General features: G+C 39.1%; 1 protein-coding gene across 3 annotated transcripts; it reads right to left on the bottom strand.

The window, feature by feature from the left end:
- Positions 1–78: 78 nt before the first annotated feature.
- Positions 79–22,365, bottom strand: HDC (histidine decarboxylase). 3 transcript variants are annotated; one of them, XM_051796617.1, is made up of 14 exons: positions 19,619–22,365; positions 18,617–18,789; positions 17,479–17,592; positions 16,625–16,747; positions 15,689–15,823; positions 14,661–14,804; positions 14,346–14,412; positions 13,369–13,531; positions 13,173–13,263; positions 11,918–12,016; positions 11,123–11,224; positions 10,581–10,938; positions 1,396–2,340; positions 79–173 (listed from the first exon to the last, which is right to left on the bottom strand). In XM_051796617.1, exons 1-13 carry the CDS (start codon positions 19,644–19,646, stop codon positions 2,114–2,116), a joined length of 1,824 nt encoding a protein of 607 aa, XP_051652577.1. In that variant the 5' UTR covers positions 19,647–22,365; the 3' UTR covers positions 79–173; positions 1,396–2,113. The 3 variants fall into 3 exon arrangements, with proteins under 3 accessions (XP_051652577.1, XP_051652575.1, XP_051652576.1); XM_051796615.1 differs by lacking the exons at positions 79–173; positions 1,396–2,340 and having other exon boundaries at positions 9,230–10,938; positions 19,619–19,774; positions 20,231–22,365; XM_051796616.1 differs by lacking the exons at positions 79–173; positions 1,396–2,340 and having other exon boundaries at positions 9,230–10,938; positions 19,619–19,774; positions 21,547–22,365.
- Between the last annotated feature and the right edge of the window lie 70 nt (positions 22,366–22,435).

Here is a 22,435-nt window from a genome sequence, read left to right as displayed (position 1 = left end):
CCCCGCCGCCTTTATGGGGCCCGTCCAGCCCCGCCCGGGGGCCGCGGGGAGCGGAGCCTGTCGGGGGGGGGGCACCACCCGCCCGCAGCTGCCGTCAGGGATTTCATTTCCACGAAGGGCTCTTCAGCAGCAATCTGCCTCTGGAGATTTCCAGTCACGTTCAAAATGCTGCTCTAAAAAGCGTACCGAAGTGCGTAATTCAGTCATTTTTAGTCATCAAATATGCGTGTTCTTCATTAAACATGTAGTAAACAGGTTCAATTTTACCAAAAATTCCAAGATTTCATGTGTTGAGAATTCAGATTTTTAGACTACACAACCTAAAGAGTTTGTGATTCACCTATAAATATTTTAACTCTAATTATTGAGTGGCTGTTTCAAGAATATCCTAAAAAATTTCAAATTCCAGCTTCTCAAAATCCTTATTGTGATACAACAAAAAATCAACTTAAAACCTAAACCAGTTAGCTCCTCATAGACCTATACTTATGTTTCCCTGCAAAAATCTCTCCCTGATAAAATCAACAGACATATCTTCAAAAGTACTTCTACTCAATAGAAACTGTCTACAAGGAGAAATATGTTTGCTACCAGCTCTACTCAGATTTAGTGTGTTCCTCTTAGCCTGATTGTGCTATTCTGCACTTTCTTAACTTTGCACATAAGTTCACTTTTAAATCATCTGGTTTTGCCTTACAAAAGTGAAAAACAGACACAGCAAAAATTACTTTTATCCGAGTTATTCCGTTTAAAGTTGTAAAAAATCTGCATCTTTCTTTGAACGTGATTTTTGCTTCTGCCTTTATCACCCAAGCAGTGCCCTGTTCAGCACTCCTCCAGCTCTCCAGAGCTGGTACAGTGGGGCACGGCTGTGAACAGACACAATATTTAACAGTACTTGTGTATGCGAGATCACAGGCAGCGCTAGTGAACTCAGCAGACATACCTACAGCAGAAAAAGATAAACATCACTAGCAGTAACATATATTAAAACATAATAGAAAGTTTAGAAAACAGCAAATCAGCCACAGCTTTTACATGCCTTAGAAAATACGAGTAAGCAAGTCTTATTCTACTAAGTAATTATTCATTCAGCAGTTTGCCTTTCTGACACGGGTAAACACTACACCTTCCCAGGACAAATAGCACAGTACAAGTTTTCCGTGAATTTACATAGTTCTTGGAGAAAAGTTAATTATTTTAGTTAGCATGATACCAAGAACATGTTACCCAGTTTCATATGACTGCAGAACTTTCTTGTAACTCACTCAGTTTTTTAGGAGTCATTTGTAACATAATTACATCAAACACTATTCTTGTACCAAAAAGTATAAAAGGATTATTCTTTTTAAATTTCAAAAGGAATTTTCTTGATGCTGTCTAATTCCTAGCTACCAGTCATCTTTTTTTAAAAAACCTCAAGCCTTAAGTTTATGCTAGTTCTGCTCAAATACTTGTTATAAGATTCAGTTGATTTTGCTAAGGTCACTTTACTTACATTGACCTTCTAAAAAAATTAATGATTGGCTTGTGGCTAAATCCAAAGGTCTTGCTTCCTTTTCTGTCCTTTTCAATTTATCAGCTAGTTTTGGACCTTTGGATCATTCTTTATCAACTCAGTTTACATAGTTTTTCTGACTCTGCACACTACTTCTTTCCCTACTTACTACATGTGTTTGATGCTTTACAGGGTCCCTAAAATTGTCCTTGCCATAATTGCAACAAGCTTTTGCTGTTGCTTTTTATTTTTCTTCTGGACTGAATCATTTCTGCTCACAATTTTTTTTAGTGAAAGCATTCTTTCCCATATCTCACAGGTCTGTTTCTTTCTTTTTTAGTGGTAGCTCCTCCTGGACACAAACCAATCTTCATCTACGTACAACCAAAGCAGAAATACTTTCCTTTTCCTAACTGGCACATTTATGGTCTGACCAGAGACCTTCACTCATGGTAAATAGCATTTTCCTCCCAGCCTTTATACGAGTCATTTGACCCCCAGACTGCCCTCACATGGGCCTTGATACCTGCAATGCTGTCCATGCACTCACCATCTACAATGCACTCTAGTGGTATCACTGCACTTCTGTCCTCGCCTGACCATCTTCGGGATCACTTAAAAAAACCCTTGTTTGTCTCCTAAACAGTTACTTATTTGTATTTCTTTGCTTACATTTTTTGTTCCTTCATGTCCAATACAGACCTCATACAGTTTGCATCTGTGGTGTATGGAAGTGTCATTCCTTACAGTCCCTTCTTTGGCATCAAAATGAGCGTCCTCTTGCTTTTCGTGTATTAGGCAGCTCTTTTTATCTTCTTCCTCTTCTACAAGAAGGACTTGATCTAGTCGTGTACATTTTAACAGAGGCATAAATCATGGAACACACCACCAGTGATGGTTATTCAAATTTATAGCAAGCCAAGTTCATTCATTCAAATACAAGAAATTTACTTAAACATGTGGTTGACTTAGCAGGCACTGAGCTTTTTGGATCAAAAATCTTATTAGAAAGATCACATCATTAATGTTATTACACAAATTGCTAGAATTATTGGAATACCTTGAAAGCTCAGCTCATTAACCAAAAGCTTGCCAATTATTTTAAAATTATTTGCTGATCTAGTAAATATATTTTCTTCTCCTCCGGACTTCACCTCAGTATGGAATTTTAACTTGAAACAGAAAAAGGAGCTTCACATTGCTATTGCTGAGATCTGGCCTATAAATATTAACTAGCAAGTGGTGATTTGGTTTTTTTAATGGGGCTCAATGCATGTTTTGTAATATTCTATCCATCATTTTTGAATGACATAAGGTGCCTTGCAGGCTTATCTCATTTTGATAATGAGGTAATCCATTTAAAGCAACGTGGTTCCAGTTAATGAAGAGCAACATTCTGGACCAGCAGCATGAGAGAATAAGATATTAATAAGATATTAAGTAGTAAAATTCTAATTTAAAACTATAGAACTAGAAAAAGCAACAGGAGACATAGCAGAGAGAAGTTATCCTTGGCAGCAAGACCAGTGTTACTGAAGATCGAAGTGTAAACTCATCTGTGTTTTAGGACAGTGTCTGGTCTTAGTTCTACCTATCTTATCTCTAACACATCTCTACTGGAGAAACAGAAGTCTCAAGGGATTATACTGCTGCTTAAATATGAATTTCCATCTGCCCAGGAATTGAGGTCCTTAATTGCTGTTGTTTAGATTTGTAATGTGGTACAGCAACATGCCTGAAGCACTTGGGGAACATGATATTTAAGGTTAAGGAACAGCTTACCCTTTCTTACCAGTATTTCTGTTATATTACCTATTAAACCAATTTGGTATAAGATATCTAGTGTGAGCTGGTCTTAATATTTACATATACTCAACAGTTTTTACCTTACTTACAGAAACTTAATCTGCTCAGAAATACAAACATGAGAGACCTCAGTGCCTTCCTTCTAGTGCCTTGAAAAGGATACTGCTTGCTAAATTCCAACAGACTGCACCCACAGGAAGAGAATTTGGCACAGCAAATCTTATCTGTTAGCTATCAGGAGCAACACAGAAGAATTCAGTATGGTTCTTAGAAAGCAAGTTTCAAACTTCCTGAAGTTCAGAAGTCTGGACTGTTCCAATTGAAAAGAATAAATGCACCTCAAAGTATTAAAATGAGGGTGGGTTTTTTTCCTCATTTAAGGTCATAATTTTGTAGTCAACTCTGAACTCCAAAAACAGTAAAAATATTTTTCCACACATAATTGAAACAATTCCTCTAATTTAAAATATTTTACTTTTACTTGTGATCTATAAAAAGAGCTAAAAACAATGTACTCTTTTAAAATTACTTTGAAAGATATTTCAATTTTAATTAAATAATATAAATCTTGCTTTGTCATTCTTCACACTCAAAATACATAATTCTGTTTATCCAATCAAACAAGCTACATACATAAAATGGCAGGAATCCTTTCTCCCCAATCCCAGCTTCACTGAGCCCAATTTAAATTTCCTGACAAACTTTACATGGGTTCTGCCTATTTTGTCTTTTATGGAAGGACAAATCCTGTAGTTTTCCCCACAAGTCAATTCTGTGTAATTCTTGGAAGATTTTGTGTTCTTTCTTGTCAGGACATCTTAACTGTGTGACACACTGAAAGCCAAATTCTCCATCAGACTGAACACAGTTTGCTACAATGGAGCTTTGACCACAGAATGAAACACTCCTGTGACTACAAGAACTAAGTGGAAGCGGTTTCCTATCTTTTTGTGCAATTCATATGGTAAATGATAAATCATAATCATAAACTGGATGGCATTTAATATAATCACAGATCAGAATTTGTAAGGAGTCTCCATTATGTGGACACACTGGTATCTGACAGCTCTGCCTCCTTTTTGTGAGCTGGGGCACTTCAGGGGTCTCTTTATCCCTACTCAGCTATTATCACAGAACTTGTAGGAACTTAATATCATTGAGACCTATGACCCTTTCTCAAATTTGTCTGAAAGCAGCCAACAGGTTCAAGTTACAGAGAGGGGAAGGAGGGAGCAGATACAGACATATATATGCACATACACAACCCACAGTCGTGTAACCTTCTGTTCCTGGAAGCAAGGCTAAAACCTTCCTTGTCTTTCAGAAATCAAAACATCTCATGACTGAAAGCAGATGACTTATGTAGATGTTTTCTATTTGAAACTTAGGTAGCAATAGATCACAATTTTCTAAGGTTGTTAGTCCATTGGTACAAGTCAATTCCTAGTGTATTATTTTATTTATGCAAATATTGCTCTTCATATCTTTCTGTTAAAATGTCTTTAAAATTTCGTTGCAAAATGCAATCAAATCACATATACAATCAAAATTCATTTCAAAGTATATAGTTCACTTTATAATTCACAAATTAGTGTATTGCACTAAATTTCAAGCATGTCTGATAATTTATGAAATAATGTAACTCCTTTTTTGGGAACCAAGTAGCCAAAATACTAAAAGGATGAAGAGAAACAGTTATATATCCCTACTCAAAACAAGACTCAGTAACTGAGCAAAGGAAACAGTACAGGTAGTAGAGGTGCACATATGTGAAGGGCAGGACACTGGCCGGGGAGGAGATACAAGCTGCAATTGAAATAGAAAACACAATGACAGAGATCTAGTGAGATAATTGTTAGACAAAACTTTTGGTTTAAAAGTAGTAAAAAACCAAATCTTTGGAACTTTGAGCAAATTAAATTTGCTCAAATAAAAATATCCACCTGGTTTCAGGAAGGTAAGACTTCCACTGTCCTTCTGGCTACTCACAAACCACGTTACATCATAGAAATGACTGATTTGATAATGAAATTCTTTTCCTAACAGAGCTTGCAGAAATCAACAGTGTGATTAACTACACTGTATGTGCATATAAATGAGTACCAGCACACATATAAATACCTGTTTTAATTTTAGATGCCACGTTTCTATTATAGAAAGGTGACAGAGCTGACGAAAGTTCTGTGAAGGCAAAGGATTCGGTGACCATAATCCATGACATTTTACACTGTGTCATTTCCAGAGGCAGTGCAGTGCTAACTACTGAAAAATGCTGGAGGTTCATGCAGCAAGAGGCACTTCACTTGGTGGGATAGATTTCATTCAGACCAGCATTTCCATGTGTACAGTAACATGATCTACCAACATTTTCTAGGGTCAGTTCTGTGACAATATTTTCTCTCAGGTCTGCCAAGTGAACTTCATGGCTCTAGTACATTTGAAATCTCTTGCATCTCAAATATATGGTTTTGCAACATAGCCTGCTGTACATAAGCATTTAAAATTGGGAAACTGTTTCACATCTTTCTAGAACAATATTTATTGAAATTATTAATATAACTGCTGTGCCCCTGAAATAACAACTGCATTCAGTTTTCTTTTCACTGCAGTTAAAATTGCAGCCATATCACATTATACATCTGAACAACTGTTTCACAAATTATGACTCCTTTAACCATTATGTGAGAAGCAACTGCAAGTGAACTACTAATCTCCTAATTTGAAGGGGGGTTCCATGATTTTTGTTGAAATACTTAGCATTTCTTCCACTTTCTTTCTTGGAAGAGACAGGAAGCTTTGGTTCTCCAATAACCTCTTATCCATACCAAGTTTCAAGAGAGGACAGCCCAAGGCACCAAAGTTATTAGACTTCTATTTACTTTAGGGAGTACAAAAAGCAGCTTTCCTCTGCTTCTCCTTTCTACACTGAACCATAGAATGCCTTGAAGAGATTCCTTGAAAAGAGGAATAAGCCACAGGACCTCAGTCATTCTATGCAGTTTCTTGAGGAATTACTCAAGCTACTGTTTTCTAGCATATGCATGCAGTTCATTCGTGTGAAAGGGGCTGAAGTACCCTTAGATTGAACTAGAGGGCAGAACTTGTCTGTTTAGTTTGCTGCTGCTCAGTAAATAAGGTTGTGAGAGCAAAGCATATTCTCCCCCCTCCCGTTTTTCTAAGAAAACACAGTTCTTTGATAAGCACATTCCACCACTTGATTCTGTTGTTGGCAGCACCTGTGAATGTTGCTTATACTCTACTGCCTTTGAAAAGTTTGCTGAGTATAATCTTGCCTTGATGGTAGGACAGTAAAACGTTATACAAGTAGGGTTTGATTTGAGTGTCTCATTCAGAGGATTTAATAAATTCATAGTGAGTTTTATGCTGAATCTGATTCAAGCTTAAAGTTGTGGTTAAAAAAACAACATTGGATTTGGACACATGGACGTCATTTACTCTTCCATCACAAGTGAAAAAAAGCGAAGTCAGACTTTGGTGGAAAGGAGTAATTTTAAATTCTCAGCCAAGCTTTCTTCTTAATCCTTACCCTTTCATCCCCCTTGGCCACTCCAATTATCGACAGATAACAAGTCCTCAGCAGAGGAGAGCACAAGTAGCTTGCTTGCAATGACCAGGATACCTGAATTAACACAACTAACTGAACTCTCAACTGACTTCTGCTGGCATAGCTCTGGAAGCAGTTTGGCTGTGTATCTGTAATGAGCCTACAGAATTCAAAATCTATTTATGGGATGGAAACATTTTCTCAACTTCATGAAAGAGAATTGAGCAAGGCTCCCTTTGGAGTTTCTGTATTAGAAGAGGAGCTAATTCCTGAGCTTTGACAGCTCCCTTCACTGATCCTGGAAAGCACATCTGTTCTGGTGAATCCCAACTATGTCCATCCAAGGAAGACAAGAATGCCAAGAATCTAGTTACCATCCAACACCAGGAATCTCTCACGTGTCACTGTAGACTATTACAATTTTCTTCCTAGAATTTCATAGCAGTTGCTTCTAACACCTCTGTGCAGAAAGATGAGTCTCACTGTGACTCAGACAGCTTCACCTAGAATTTCTTTAGCCAGTCATAAATGAGCAGAGAGCTAAATCCAAGCTCACCAATCAATCCAAAATAGTGCAAGATTTTTAGCTTCAATACACGTTATTGCAAGGAGATTCACTAGGCAATTTTCTAGCAAAACAAATTCTTAGCTGCAAAATTCCAATTTCTTGAAAAGGAAGGAGGTTTCAGATCCGATAAATTTAGGAAGAACAGAAGTATATAGCACACAAGTCTGGACTGTCTATATGGTTTTGTCTAACAAGTCATGGCATGTTTAGTTCCAGCCAGGTTGCACCATTTTATCTTTCAAAAGCAATGTAATTAACATAAAGGAACATAAAAGAGCTGCAGCAAAGTAAAGGTACCCTATAATATCAAGATTTCTTTATTTTAGGAGGGACCTGGGTAATTCATTAGACAAAACTTGCTTGGAAATTCTAGTCACAGGAGTGGCTCACTCCTTTTGAAGGAGACTTTTTTCAAAGTTGGTGATTGCAAATTATTTCAGTGAACAAAGATGTCAATTCAGCTCACCTAGCTGACCTACTAGACATCCTGATGCATTACAGACTTGTAAGCATCATCCCTCAGAAGTTGGGAAAGATATGGAAAAATACCAATAAACTGCTGATGCTAGCACAGTTTAAGTAGTGCCAGAGCATGTATTTCACTGACCTTCATCTCCTGAACCTCTGCCAGGCAGGGAGGGTGAAAATGGAATGGCTTTGAACTCCACCGTGAGTAGGTTCAGTGATTTATCTCTCCATAGACTAAGAACTTGGTTCTTACATTTACAAAAATTATTTTGCCTGGTTAATAGACACCTTGCATTCCTTCCTAAGGTGGGAGGTAATAGAGGGAGAATTTGGGATTAGCATGTAGGGGAGGGTGATCAGGCTGGTGCTTATTACTTCCTCATTCCTTCCTATGTATTAGTCCTAATACTGGTACTAATATGATTCCTTAAAAAGCCAGTTCTACTCAGTGAGTCAACAGAGAACTCACCCAGCAAAACACAGGTTTCTCCTGGCTTAGTGAGCTGAATTCATCACTGAACTGTCAGAAGAGCACCAGAGCTGGAGCAAGGGAGGCAGTGGAGTTAGGAGGTCACATAAGGAGGACAGGGAAACAGAATCACCCCTTTTGGCTGCACCAATGAATTAGATCAGGTCAACCTGTCACATCTGATTGAAACCTTCCAGAAAAACTCTGGTAAAACTGCAAATAAGCATTTAATAGAAACTGTAGTAGCTGTGAATTTGAAATGTGACAGAAAGACATTTGAAACTGAAAAATTACCCTTGAAGGCTTCAGTTTAGCAATCCTGAAAAACACCCAGCTGTGAATTTCAGTGGGGAGTGTCAGGTGACACAGGTAAGGAAAGAACAAACACAGCTGGCCTGTTACACCGGTTCTCTGAAGCCACACGTCCTCCATTCTGAACCCCAGCTCTCTGCCATTCACCAGTAATTAAGTAAGAGTTGCTTCGTGGTATGATTGCTGTCACACAGCTAGCTAGAATGCTGCATGCTGTCTTGTACCATTACAGTGTAATCTCCTATCAAATCATAACAAAATAGAAAACTGAAAAGAGAGGAGGCTGTCTGCACAGAAAATGCTGCAGCCTGGAGCATCCTGTGGTTAGCAGCATGAGGAGTGTTGGGCTTTCCCATGCTCCCTGTCTTTCACGGTGAGCCTGAATCCCAATTTAATGCAAATTTCCAGTTACTTGTTGCCCGCTGGTGACATCTCGTGGATCAAAGCAAGATATCCTTGCCTGTTGGCAAACCCTGCAAAGTCTTGGATGTTGGCACCTGCAGAGTGGAAGTCTCTTTCCCAGGTCTAAGGAGCTCTATAGGATCTGACAAGGTTTAGCTTTATTTTTAACTTCCTTTCCTGCTCTATGAATAGAGCAAATGAGCACTGTAGCAACAAGCCCCTTACAAAGAACTGAAAATAGAAGTAGGCAGGAAAAAAGGCAAATGAGAGAATAGAGCACAGAAACTGAGAGAAGAGTAGTGAATAAATTTCATTAACTGTATTTCCTGTTAATGAAACAGATTTCTATTGTCTAAAGCTGAGTATAAGCAAGTGCTGACCAATTAGGATTTCATAGTTGAAGTCAAGGGGAACCTATGCACTGCTTGACACAGTGGCAGAAACAGGCAAATAATCAGTACCACATAGTCATAGTTCCTTGCACCCTACAAATATGAAGGAACTAACCCTCCCAGTGTGCCTGTGCGTCATTCACTGGGGCTGGAGCTCAGATTCAAGCTGTGACAGTAACAAATGTTAGTAATACTTTGCTAAAAATATTACATTTTTATGTAATTATTTATTTATTTTGGATGGTTAATTTTGGAGTTTCCATTTCAAAATACTGAGGTGTTTGTTATATAAGTTAAATTCACAGCAGTCTAAAGAGTTCAAGTCAAGGTATCAAAAAAAAAAAACCAAATAAATGGTGCAAATAGAGACCTACATTGTTTACCCTCTACTGAGGCCAGTATACTTTGTCAAAATTGTTCACCTACCAGCTGGAAACTGCCCATTACCGGGAGGGATAAGGCAGAAATTGGCATTTTCTTTACCACAGTCTACAAAACACAGGGTTTCATGTTATATGCCTACAAGATTTATTTGACATTTTAATCTATAAATACATGAGGTTTTCACCAGTAAAAGCACAGTAATTTTCTCAGTGGTCATTGCCACTGCTTACATATTGAACAAAAGAACACGTGGTATTGCATATGATTAAGCAAACTTTGGTTCTCTTTCTAAGGACTAAGCTCTCTTACTTGTTAAACAATGGCTTGCAGAGGACAACAAGGCAGCTGAAGGCCACACTGAATGCTACACTCTGGAAAGCTTGGGACACTGTAGAACTTAATTAGTTTTTTGAAGGCACTTTTTTTGAACATCATCATGTCTTCAGGCAGGCTAGAAAGAACCCTGGCATTTGCACGAGACTCCTCCTTGTCAGTGGCTGCAGCTTTGGGGTTACACTGCTCAAGACTACCAGTCACTGGCACACTGGTGCAGCTAAGGGAACGTGCTGTCTTTTTCTTACCTTGAACAGATAAATAACTGAATAAAAAAGAGGTTAACTTATGTTTGGTAACATCTTGGACATCTTCTGGAAAACAGTCATCTAGAGGATCCCCTTGACCTTTCACTTGTTGACTAATCACACGTGTACTGGGACTCACCGATAACTTCTTAGGCTGAACTACTGTTTTTCTGGAAGGTGGTTTAGATTTCCCTCCATCTAGATAAAGCTGGGAAGCATTACTAATGGCATCAGAACTGGGCTCTACTACCATAGCAGGGATTCTTGCCCCATCATCAGAACTGATGCAGTGCAGCCCATAATTCTGGCTAACAATTTGGGCTGCAGTGTGTTGAATGATGTTCCAGTCTCGCAGAATGTCTTCCCTGGTTGTGAACTGAGACGTTACAGTAAAGCGAATGATGAACTTGTCATGAATGGTTGCTGGAATGAGGAAGAGCCTGCCAGAACTGCTTAGTTCTTTCAGGAGTTTTTCTGTCAGCCAGTTGGGACCCTGTTTTAAATGTGAATAAGAAAAAGAAATACTACAGTTAGAATTTCCAATGACATCCAAACATCTCTAAGAATTGCGATCACAAATTCTTACATGAAAGTTTATTCACAGTTCTTAACATCTGGGGAGAGATCAGCTGTGGTCAATTCATTCCAAAGAGACATACAAAAGATCTAATCATTACCTTTAGCCGAAATACAACCAGTCCAAGATGCCTCTTTGCAGGAATTTCAAAAAGCGGATCACTTTTAACCAAGGACTCAAAGAATTTGGCTGTTTCAGTACCCTATAATTAAGAAAAACTTAATTAACCTATAACCCTAGTTATATATTGGTTTGTCACAAACCCACTGTAAAACACTAAATAAGATAGTTAAAAAGACTTTCTTTCCTTACTAAAACACATCATTTCAATGCATGGATAGCAGAAAACAGAAGAATGACAACAAAGTTAAGAACTTTAAAGTCTGTCTATTTGCCCAAACCCTTGACAATGAACATGAGTAATTGGACTATACATAGGGATTTTCTAGAAGAACATTTGAAAACAATGTGCCTTCTCAGACTGGAGTCCTTTTGCGGCAACCATTGATCCACAATACGATCCTTGTACTTACTCTCCATCAGAGACTTAAGCCTGTACATTTTCACAGTGGTGGGTTCAGCCTTTCATCACAGCCTGCCTCTCAAACAGCTGCCTCAAAGAAAGCTCCTACAGACGAGTACTCAGTAACAGGCAGAAGGCTGTGACTTACCAACTCGCCTGCCATTGCCTATTGCTTCCAAGAAGGGGACAGGAAACGTTTTGTCTACGCAGTTAATCTTTACAGATTGCTTAAGAGCACACGTTTAGTGTTCACATGCAAGCTTTGCATGTCAGAGGATTTCTGTTACTCTTCTTTGAACCTTTGAACTCATTAATCTCAGCTACCAAGAAATGGACATAACACATGTGTGGTTGCACTGTTAATTCACATACCTGTCGGACGTGAGCTTGAAGCTTTTTCACCCCAAACGAGCGAAGCACAAACCACAGCTTCAAAGACCGGAATCGGCGGCTCAGTGGAATCTGCCAGTGCTGTGGAAACACAACAGTGCCTCGATGAGTGCAGAAACAACAGAAGGGAGGGTTCCCCTTACACTGCTACACCTATTGCTTCAGGCTCAGGCCAGAAATCTCTTTTGAGACAAACAGTGTCATATTATTGAATATCTGCTAAGCCTAGGAAACAACCGTCAAAGAAACACTGTGTCTCCATATTTTTCAATTATTTGCAAAAATAAGATTTTGGTTATTCCCCTTAATCTATGGCCTAGACATGATCAGAATTTTAAGTTAATTATCAGCCAATAACAACAACTTTTTGCATTTTAAGAGCATGATCAATTTAAAATGTGGCCATTTACACTTCAGGACTGAGTGCTCACTTCAGTTCCTGTAATTTGCATATTTAAGTGCCATCCTGAACAAGAGTTGATACAGAGGTAGGCAGTTCCAGACAAAGTAGCACCTACTGCAAGCAAAAGAGTGAGAAAACATATAAAGGAGTATTCCTAGGCAGCTACACAATCACATGCAGGATCCGATTTAACCACAAGAGGGACTCAATATCTTTTTTTTCCATCCCTCCCTCCACTTGCACTCTAGTGAAAAGCACTATTGATTTCAAGAAAACAATTATCTTTTCAGGACTAGGGTGAGATCATAGCAGAAATAATTGGCAGTGAATATTCCTTTGTATTACTGTACTGAAATCTGCTGTAAGAGGTATCTAAAGTGAAATGCCTCTTGGCTCTCCTATGAATACCTTAATCTGAAGAAAAATGTAATTCAGTCTCCTGCTGTTTCAGAGCATTGTGTTTCCATTGCTTACTCCTTTCTCTCTTTTATTGCATGTCAGAGATACAAGAAATTCAGCCAAAATGGCATCAGTAGGACTTACTTCAGCAACACAATGCACAGAAATGACCCTTCTCATTAAAAAGGCAAGGCTGGATCTCTATCTGTGTAAAAATCTTAAGTACTTCAATCTGAAAGCAATTTTATAATCAATCTTCATAACCACAGATCACTTTAAAGTTTTATTATTTACTTTGTATTAGGATCTAAGTATAATTGGATTTATGTAATCAGATCATCTATAAGATAAGCATGCTCCAGAGTGTGAGGAATTTCACAGTCTGTTTGAACATTTTATATGTAATATAAAATATCAACTGAAATAATAACTTACCATGAAGTCAATTGCAGCTCCTGAGTTGGCATGTCTGAGGTAGACAGGGTTAACACTGAAGGTTTGATGTAATTTGTATTTATCCTTAACCCTATCAATTATAGAAGGAACTAGATTTAGCAAAATAAGTGCAGAGAAATACTTTGCAATTTCCATGTTATTCTTGTGGTGTTGTTTGCATTTTGCCTTTACTCACCAAAATCCAGTGCAGTCAAAATGAACCATCATCCATTTAGAAGGGTTAAAAGTAAAGGAATCTGCATATTCAATTCCATCCAAGAACAGCCTAAATTCAGGACATACAAATGCTGTTCCTGCATATGCAGCATCAATATGAAGCCAGAGTCCCTCAGCATCACCTGATGGAATTGAGATTGTTGTTATGTAAGGGACATAAGAAATCAAAGTGCATGCTTAATCTCTCCTCTCTGAAAAAAACAGGTGCATTTTTTTGGAGGAGGCAGACAAACAATTGACAATCTAGTTTTATTCTAAAGCTGTGAATCCATAACCCCAAAATAGAGGATAATGCTGAAATCAGGTGGACACTACAACAAAATTCACTATTTCATATTTGATGTGAGTGGGACTTCTTAATGATTGACTTCTCTCCCCTGCCCTTTTACTACATGGAATTCCCCAGTACCACTCAGTTGCACAAAGCCAGAACAAAGACAGCAGGGCAAGCAAAAAGGACCCAGAAACAGAAGCCACAATCTGACCCATATGAGAAAGCACCTCAGGTCTTCCAAAGCTATTGGGCAGAATTGATGCTGGAATAGAATCTGCAATCATGACAAATTTACCTACGAAACTGGTGGATCCAAAGGATGTCCTACTAGAATCTACTTTCAAAACTCCTTTGTTAGGTTAAATGTTTATGTATCCATCTCATAACAGTATTGCACAGTCTGTATTTCCTGAATAACCACGTTAAAGATTTATTAGTTGGCAAATTCCATCCATCTTGAATAGAATGTATTTTAGTATCCTAATCTAAAACTTACAGAAATCACTGCAAAGTCCTGTACTGACTTCAGCGATCCCTGAGATATGTCTGAAAAAACTCAGCTGATCAGTGTTCCTACTCTCCTTGTTTTTGGCATGCAAAAGTCTCCCTATCTTTTATATGCTTTCATAGTTTAAAAAAAGAAAAAAAAAAAAGACACTTACAGATTGGACCCAGTTCTGAGAGACTGTCAAAAGCACAGACACCAGTTGTACCCAATGTTGCACAAACCTAGAAGAAACGAAACCTGTTAAGATGGATTGGGGTTTTCTAATAAATGGATGCAGCACTTTAAAAGTGGGCAGGTTAGGTAGACAGTCAAAACATTCAAAATTTACATTCAATAAAACACTCTTCTATACATTTTAACATTCAGTAGATGTATTTTAACACAATAAGAAATGTTTCAGATGTAATTTTATCTTGACATTAAGAATACAACGCTATGCCAATACCCTCAGCCAGAAAGTTGAACATACAAAGACTGGCACGAGGCCTTTCTTTCTGTCTTCTGCAATGGCTTTCTTCAAAGTTTCACCTCTGAGGGAAAAGTTCTCATCCACAGGCAGAAATTTTATCTTCACAAGGGAAATCAAGCCAGCCTTTTCTACAGAAGAATGTGCCTTTAAAATAAGAAAAACAGTAAGAACTCAAGCTCTGAGGCTGAACAGCTGTGGTAAGTTATGGCCTTATGAAAAGACAGTGGTGGCAAGAAATGCAGAGGTAATGTCCTTATTGTAATCCATATTTTACAAGTCTGAAAGTGACTTCTTTGTAAGTATCTATCAGAAATAGTACACTGTAATTCCAAGGAATGCTTCATTTATTTGGGTACTTGTCTCTAAAACAAATATAGTGATAGGCATCCTCATCTTGTGTTTGAAGGGCCATTTATCAAAACTCAGTGCTTAAAGGAGCCTCTAGAAATAGATCATCCCCAGTTTATTCCCTCCTCCCTGCCATAAGAAGATAAATCCCCCAAAGTGTGCTTACTTCTGGGTAGACCAAAACACCTCATAAGAAAAAGTCCTTTTAGTCTCTCCTGTTGCAGTTTTCACAAGCAAATACAATTGTTTAGTTCAGGAGCCCAGGGACGGAACAGGCTTGCAGGCAGAGGCCTAGAGTGGAGCCCACAGCCAGGAGCAGCACTGAGGTAACAGCACCTTGACTGTGCCTGTTCTGAGTGGAAGGAGGCTGCGAACAAACAAGAGCTGGAGCAGCATGAGATCAGCACCTAGTTACTGGGGTAAGGCTTTGTGAAAAACAGGAAGGAAGTTTAGAAATGACTCATGTGGAACAGCCTCCTGAGGACTGCCAGGACCCTACAAAACCTCGCCTCACACTGATTTCGTTTCCTCATCTGCAGAAAGCGGTATTAGAGGAACTGGGTCATGCTTGTGAGGCATTCCTGTGTTTGCCTTTTGGTAGAGAAATGAGAGTTCACATGGCATAGTCTGAGTGAGACAGCAGGAGCACATTTGTTTTCTTTGTAATCATAAGAACCTACTTGATCAGACGCATAAGCGATGAGGCGAGAATTGAGCGAGGACTCATCGGTGTTTGGCTCAGAAACCTTCATCTCCAGAATTTTGTTCTTCCTTGCTGCTAGCAGTGCAACCAAGGTGGATTCACTCACAGTGCTCTGCAAAGACATTGCTCATTTACTGCAACTGCTACTTCGTTGCTATCTTGCCAGGGATTCACTGAAGTCAGTACTCAGCTGCCCACCCCCTCTTTTATTCCTACTACCGCTTTTCTGTGATGCAGTGGAAAGTCATTAGCTGATGAGCAGCTCTCTGGGCCAGCAACACAAAATGAAGCTTTTTAAGTGCTGTATATTTTTTATGTGCAGGACTGAGTTGGGGGGAGTAAATAAATCATATTTTCCATTTGTTCTACAGATAAAATTACAAATGTAAGTAAAACCCCCTATAACAACACAGAACCTCAACACTGATTCCATGGGATACTTGCTTAAGCCTTCCAAAAGGAGGCAAGGTTCAGGCCTTGATCTTGCACCTCTCAGAGGCACAAAGTAGATATGACAAAAAGGAAAAATATTTTTTTGTGCGGCTAAGGACTGTGGCAGAAGGACAGTGATAAGGATTCCTTCTCTAATTATGTAAGAATCACTTTAGTGTATAATTTGGTGATGTGAAACAGACTGAAGAAATGAAATTTGACTCTCATTTATCCTTAGAAAGGCCACAAGAGCAGCTGCTGCTCGTCCCTAACACAGTTAGCACTAAAAGCAATAGCAATTCTTACTCTGTAATCTTCTATGTTAAACTAAAATTTGGGAAAATAATGCCAAATTGGGATTTGTCTCTATTTAGATCCATACAGAGAATCTTGTTGGTTTTGCCTCTAGGAAAACTATGACCCAGAGGGAAATGCACCTGAGTGAAAACAAAACGTTGACGAGACCTCTAATGTCCCCTACCTGTAATACTCCTCCACCCACACTGTCAGGATGGTAGTGCAGGAATTTCTCTGGAAGTCCCAGCATTTTGGCCAACCAATCCATCACATTCATTTCTAGTTCTGTACAGGCTGGGCTGGAGGCCTAGAAAAATGTAAAAAAAAGAGAATCAGACTGTAATTCACCCTGGGTGCTGATCCCTCTGCCAGCTGAGAGCTAAGGGAGGCAATGAGCTGATCTGATACAACTACATGGAGACAATACCCATCAGTTTCTTATAGGTTTATGAGCTTCTACTGCTTTCTTACACAGAGACACACACCTAAAAATCTCTGCAACGTCACCACTGGGGAGAACATTGGCTTCAGAAGGCTACTGAGGTAAGCAGAGTTATAACAAAGTAGCGCTGTGTAGCTGCTGCAGGAGGACACAAAATACTCAGGTATTTTGGGCCAGGCCACCAAACAATTATTTTCAGAAGAGGAAAAATAGGAAATGTGTTCTCTCAAAGGAGCAGAACTGGACTGGAGCCCAATCTAGCCTGCAGTAATGGATAGTGGTTGCTTTATTGCCTGCAGTGCTTGTGTAACAATCTTGGCACTGAGATTGGATGATAGGGAACAATGCTCACAGTGGGATATGCAAAAAATTAGAAAACAGACATTTCTAGTGGTATATTTTCTTCATTCACCTCTTACTAATACGTAACCTTTTGAGGTTTTATTTTAAGTGAATTTTTCACTTATGCAAACAACATACAGTTGGTTAAAGCAAATAATTAGACTGACTCAGAGAACAAGAAAGAATGACTATGACCTGCTCTTGCATATTACACACAGGAAATGAATATCTAAAATAGCCAAAAAAAAAATTACCCATGTGAATCCCAAGCAGTTAATTGCATCAGCCAACATATCTCCAAGGAGTGAAGGCCAGGAAGTAAGAGCTGGAAAGTAGGCATGCATGTGTGGACTTTGCCAATGGACTACCTAGAACAGAATTATATAGAACTTAAATCCGGAAATGTCACAAAATTCTGCATGAGATGTAACAATTATCATTAGATCTTTAAAGTGATGGAAAAGGATCACAGCAACATAATATGTGCAACTATACATCTGCTAGCAGAAAGCTGCAGAGATAGTATCAATAGGAGTGCAGCACTAACACTCTGTCATTGTTAGATAAATTCCAAACAACAGCAAAAGCATTTATCTGAATTAAACAGGCAGACAAAGATTCTGAACAGGAAAGAATGTTGTGCCATGTTCAACAGACCAGAGTCAGAAAGATTTATCAAAATGTTTATCTTTATAAAGGGAATTCATGCAACAAAGTTGCTCTTGCTCATTTTGTCAAACAAAATAAGTAGCTACACATAGCAATCTACAACTATATAAACCCCTCTATACACCTGAAGGAGTTTCTATGTGGGACATCAGCATAAGCATGTGTAATGTGAATACCTCTCCTACATCAGATCAAATTTCTGCAAACATCTATAAAAAAATTTGAGACTAGACTCTGAAAGGACTTCTTACATAAAACATGTAATTCGATAATATGAACTCCCTTAGCAGAATCTGCAGTACTTATGTATAAGAGAAACAAGACCTTTACATTCAAAGAACAGGAGACAGGTCTTACATGTACACAACTGCTGTGCCCGTTTCCACATCTCTGAAATAGATATTATACAGGTCAGCAGGTAGAGACATTGTGAAGCTAATGATTTTCTGACACTGGTGAATTTGTTTCCCTATAAGCAAATACGACTTAATGTATAACATATGTCAAAAATACATTCAGTCTAGCCCCTAAAACTACAGATAGGAACACAACAGTAATCCCTGGAATCCTTCTTGGACATCAAGTCTACAAGACTTATTCTACGTTTTTGGGTACTCTACTCATTTAGATAAATGTTCTGCAGAACCTGTGCATTCCCAGGATTTGGTGTTCACCCCAGGCAATAAGGGCTTTTTCCTGTCATGATTACACTTTATTGCTTACCCCTGGCATAATAATCTTCTCTATATCTCCAAAGATGTTGTCCCAGCTGTCAGGATCCATTGGGGCAGAATCCGGCAACTGGGCTCTCATGTAACCTGGCTGCACATCAGGAGTCACCCGTCTCTCTCTCACATTGCTCAGGTACTGGCAAATGTAATCCACCATCTCTTTCCCTGGAAGAGGCAAACCAGTGTTTTGAGTTTCAATTATGTGAAAACTACCTAGCAGTACCAGCACTGCACACAATCTGCCATTAGCATTGGAATACTGCTCCCAGCACAGCCAGTGGAACTGACCTCCCTCCTACACCCTACTGGTCCCATCTAATAATATAGGGACACAGCTTCCAGAACAGGCTTCATGGGGACAGAACAGACTCACAGGGTTATTTCAGTGTCATCATTGAATAGTTCAAATGTACCTTTAAAACACAGTCAGGGTACAAGTACAGTTTGTTTGACTACTGAGAGGTTAGACTTTCTTGCCTAAAAATTAACTGAAACTGCATTTCACAGGAATTAAAATTTCATAATGCCCTACACTTCCTTGTCACTATAGCATACCCCCTTTTGCATCCTCTGAAAACAGCTGCATAGCTCCACACCTCTTCTCCACTTTTTAAGGCAATCTCCTCTACCCCTGGAACTAAAGTTTGTTCCCCATCTCCAGAACTGTACCAGTATCACAGTGTCAGCTGGGGAAAAGCCACTGTGCATAAACCCTCACCACAAGTTCATTCAAAATTACAGTTTTGCAGTTTTCCCACACTATCTTAAAAGTAAGACCAAAAAGGCTAAGTTACCCATGGACTCTAAATCCATTAATTTACACTCAATCCTGGGACACATTTTTGTCTCAGCCTCAGTAGACCCAAGTCTCAAGGATATGTGTGCAAATAAAGAGTACATAGGCCATCCTAATTTTGGGGACCACTCCCAGCCCTACCATAGTTGATCTCCATGAGCAAGTGATACCTATTTGCAAGAGCCAAGGATCACTCACCTCTCTGTCTGTACTCCTCTGGCTCCATACTGATTCCTTACAGAAGCACCTCCAAACCTGGGCCACGACCCCTCGGGAGCTGTGGGCAGTTCCCTCTGGTGCCCTCCTGGCTGCTTCCCCCTTTATAGCTCCCTTTATCTCTCAGACTCACGCATTCTGGAAAAGGTTTAACGTAGGCAGGTTATTGGTGAGTGTTTATCTAACTCCTCCCAAGTGAGGGCTTTTACAATCTCTCATGTTCTCATCTGTGCCCTTTTGATGTGTAAGATAGTGTATCGCTAAGAGGAGCTGCCTCTGCACTAACCCTTTCCCACTTTCAATCAATCTTTCAGAAGTCTCAGAGTAATCCACGTGAGGAATATAAGGCATATATATATGCCTTATAAAGGTATATATATATGCCTCCTTATAAAGGAGACTTGTGAGAGAGAAAAAGCTCAAGAACTTCCAAAACCAAATAAAAGCCAGCAGATGTTACACCAGCACACCCAACTACTGTGCTAGTCATTAAAACAAGGCACCAGCACAGAACAAATTTGACACTGCAGACAGGGAAGGAGGTTTTTTTAAGAATTGTTTTGAGAATTCCCAAAGCAATAAGAATATACCTACATCCCCACAAATCTTCAGTCCTTATGCTGTCAGTCCCATGCTGCTAAAAGGAAAGGCTTTACAGTTATTGTCATTCAAGAACTGCAATACAAAGCAGCAATGATCTTCTCAGTGGATTTCCTGCCTTTCCAGATCAGAGCAGGTTACACAAACCAGGGTGATGTTCCTCCATGGATATCACCCTAGATTGCTGAGCTGGGAAAATGCATATTTTTCCCCTCATTATGCTTGCTTTCCTCACATATGATACACATAAGAACTGGGATTTGGTCTTGTCTCTCCAAAATTCCTCCAAGTCCTCCACCTGGATTGTTCCATTTGAAAGGACAGCTATGTAGATTCCCCCTTGTTCCAGTTTTAGGGCCTGAAAACACATCCTGACCTATCTCTGCCAGCACAACCTTTGACACTGTACTCACTGTTGAGCACCTACCATCTTCACTTGCTCTACACTGTACACCAAGCAGCCCTGAGCAAAGAGAGAGGTAGGATTTGTGGACTAAGCACCAGGAAGAGAAACTACTACCAGTACAATATATCCTTGCCCTATTTTTGCTCTACCTTAGGCTCCTGCTTAGGGCAGACCCTGCTGGAGACAGGACACCAGATCAGGCAGAGCCTTCATCTGATACACAACAGCAGTTTTTCTGTTCTCATCACACAGAAGAGAACTGGCTGCCAGAGCAGCTTGAATTCTCTGCCTCGTGTACCCAAACACAGCCCAAACACTTTCATAGTTCTAGAAAGCTGTTACATTGTTCTCACAGCAAAATGCCTACAGAACAGTGTGAAACCCTTCCTAGTTCCTGTTGCAATTAGATATTTGAGAAGGAACTGTTTTCTAGATATGACAAAGATGCTCTGATACACATATATCAGATTAATGTACTGAAATAAAAAAATCCAAATTGATAAAAAGGCATTAAATAAGTGAAAAAAATACTATATGCATATTAATCTGTTGTCTCACATTTCTCTGGAAACATCAGGAGATAAGTAACAAGCTGCCCACACACTTCATATCAATTTATTAACGTCTCTTGGCTTTACTGTAAATGATCTCATAAAGGGGAACAAGGAAGGTGAGAAGGTGCATCAAGCACAGGGCCAACTCAAGAACAGCCCAAAGTTCCCCAGAACTGTGATTCTAGCTCATTACAAGTAACTAATACTTAAAATATATGGACATCTGTTCAAAGAAACAGATGGTAGCTAGCTACATTTTGTTTTTAATTTGGAACAGCAAATAAGGAACAATATTTTTAACAATGTTTTCAGAGCTAAATTATACAATAAATATTTCATGTGACATATACCCTACGCCTTGCTCAAAGGTGAGTTTCATCAGCTTGGTCTCTTGTTCTGTGCAGAAGAGAACGAACAGCAGGTCCTGTTCAGAACTAGAAAATAGGTGATAATGAATTACAGGTAGGGTAAATATTGCTGGTGATAAATAAGGTTTTGTTATAGTTACCTTGCACTTACTAGGATTTCATTATGGACAATGAGGAATAGAATATTTGCTCACAGGAAACAGAATGATTAGAAAAGGTTCATTTCATTATTTGCTACAAAGGTCTGTGCTGTCCCAACCGTGGGAAACTCTCCATTTGGATGTGAACGTTACCACACTCACCACTCAGACTGAGACTCTTATCATTATTAAGAACTCACAGAGATTACACTGTCATCGATTTCGTGGGATGTGAGGACACAAACATTACTTTGATCACGGAATAGTTCAGTTGGAACAATGCCTAAGCAGCACATTTATCTCGACTAACTGGTTTCTGCATTTGCTAGTGACGTTATGGACAGTTCCGGAAAACATCCCTAAAACAGGGCAATTTCCAGGTAATCACTGCACAAGGCTTTCTTCAAGCCCTAGTACCACCACAATTATATCCTTGAAAATAGTTCTTCTAAAACTCACCACCAGGTTTTTCATTTTTATTATCTTTTGATTATTTTTAGGTCAAATCTGCCAATCAGGATCAAATTTACCAACTATGTAATGATACTAGGATATTTAGCATTTTTTCCTACTGCCAATTCTATATACTCAAGTCAAATTTTGACCTGTTTGACAAAGTTTTGTACAGCACAATGCAATTCTCTGCCCACTCCTCCCTCCCAGTACTTAAGGTCATTCTAAGCCTAAAACTGTTTCTTCATGTTTTTCCAAGTGCCCAACACAGAGGTTTT

Source organism: Manacus candei, unplaced genomic scaffold (genome assembly GCF_025592945.1).
Source record: "Manacus candei isolate 608988 ecotype Guabito, Panama unplaced genomic scaffold, ASM2559294v1 h1tg000046l, whole genome shotgun sequence".
Taxonomy (NCBI): Eukaryota; Metazoa; Chordata; class Aves; order Passeriformes; family Pipridae; genus Manacus; species Manacus candei.
Note: the sequence above shows the minus strand (reverse complement) of the source record. Positions and strands in the feature narration are given on the sequence as shown.

What these genes read in the sequence shown, in the direction of transcription:
- HDC (XM_051796615.1), bottom strand. Translation starts at nt 19,646, where the DNA reads ATGGAGCCAGAGGAGTACAGACAGAGAG. An exon ending in AAGGCCTCGTGCCAGTCTTT is followed by an intron (nt 14,413 to 14,660) that starts GTATGTTCAACT and finishes CGTTTCTTCTAG; the next exon opens with GTTTGTGCAACATTGGGTAC. An exon ending in TTCAAGCTCACGTCCGACAG is followed by an intron (nt 11,225 to 11,917) that starts GTATGTGAATTA and finishes TCTTAATTATAG; the next exon opens with GGTACTGAAACAGCCAAATT.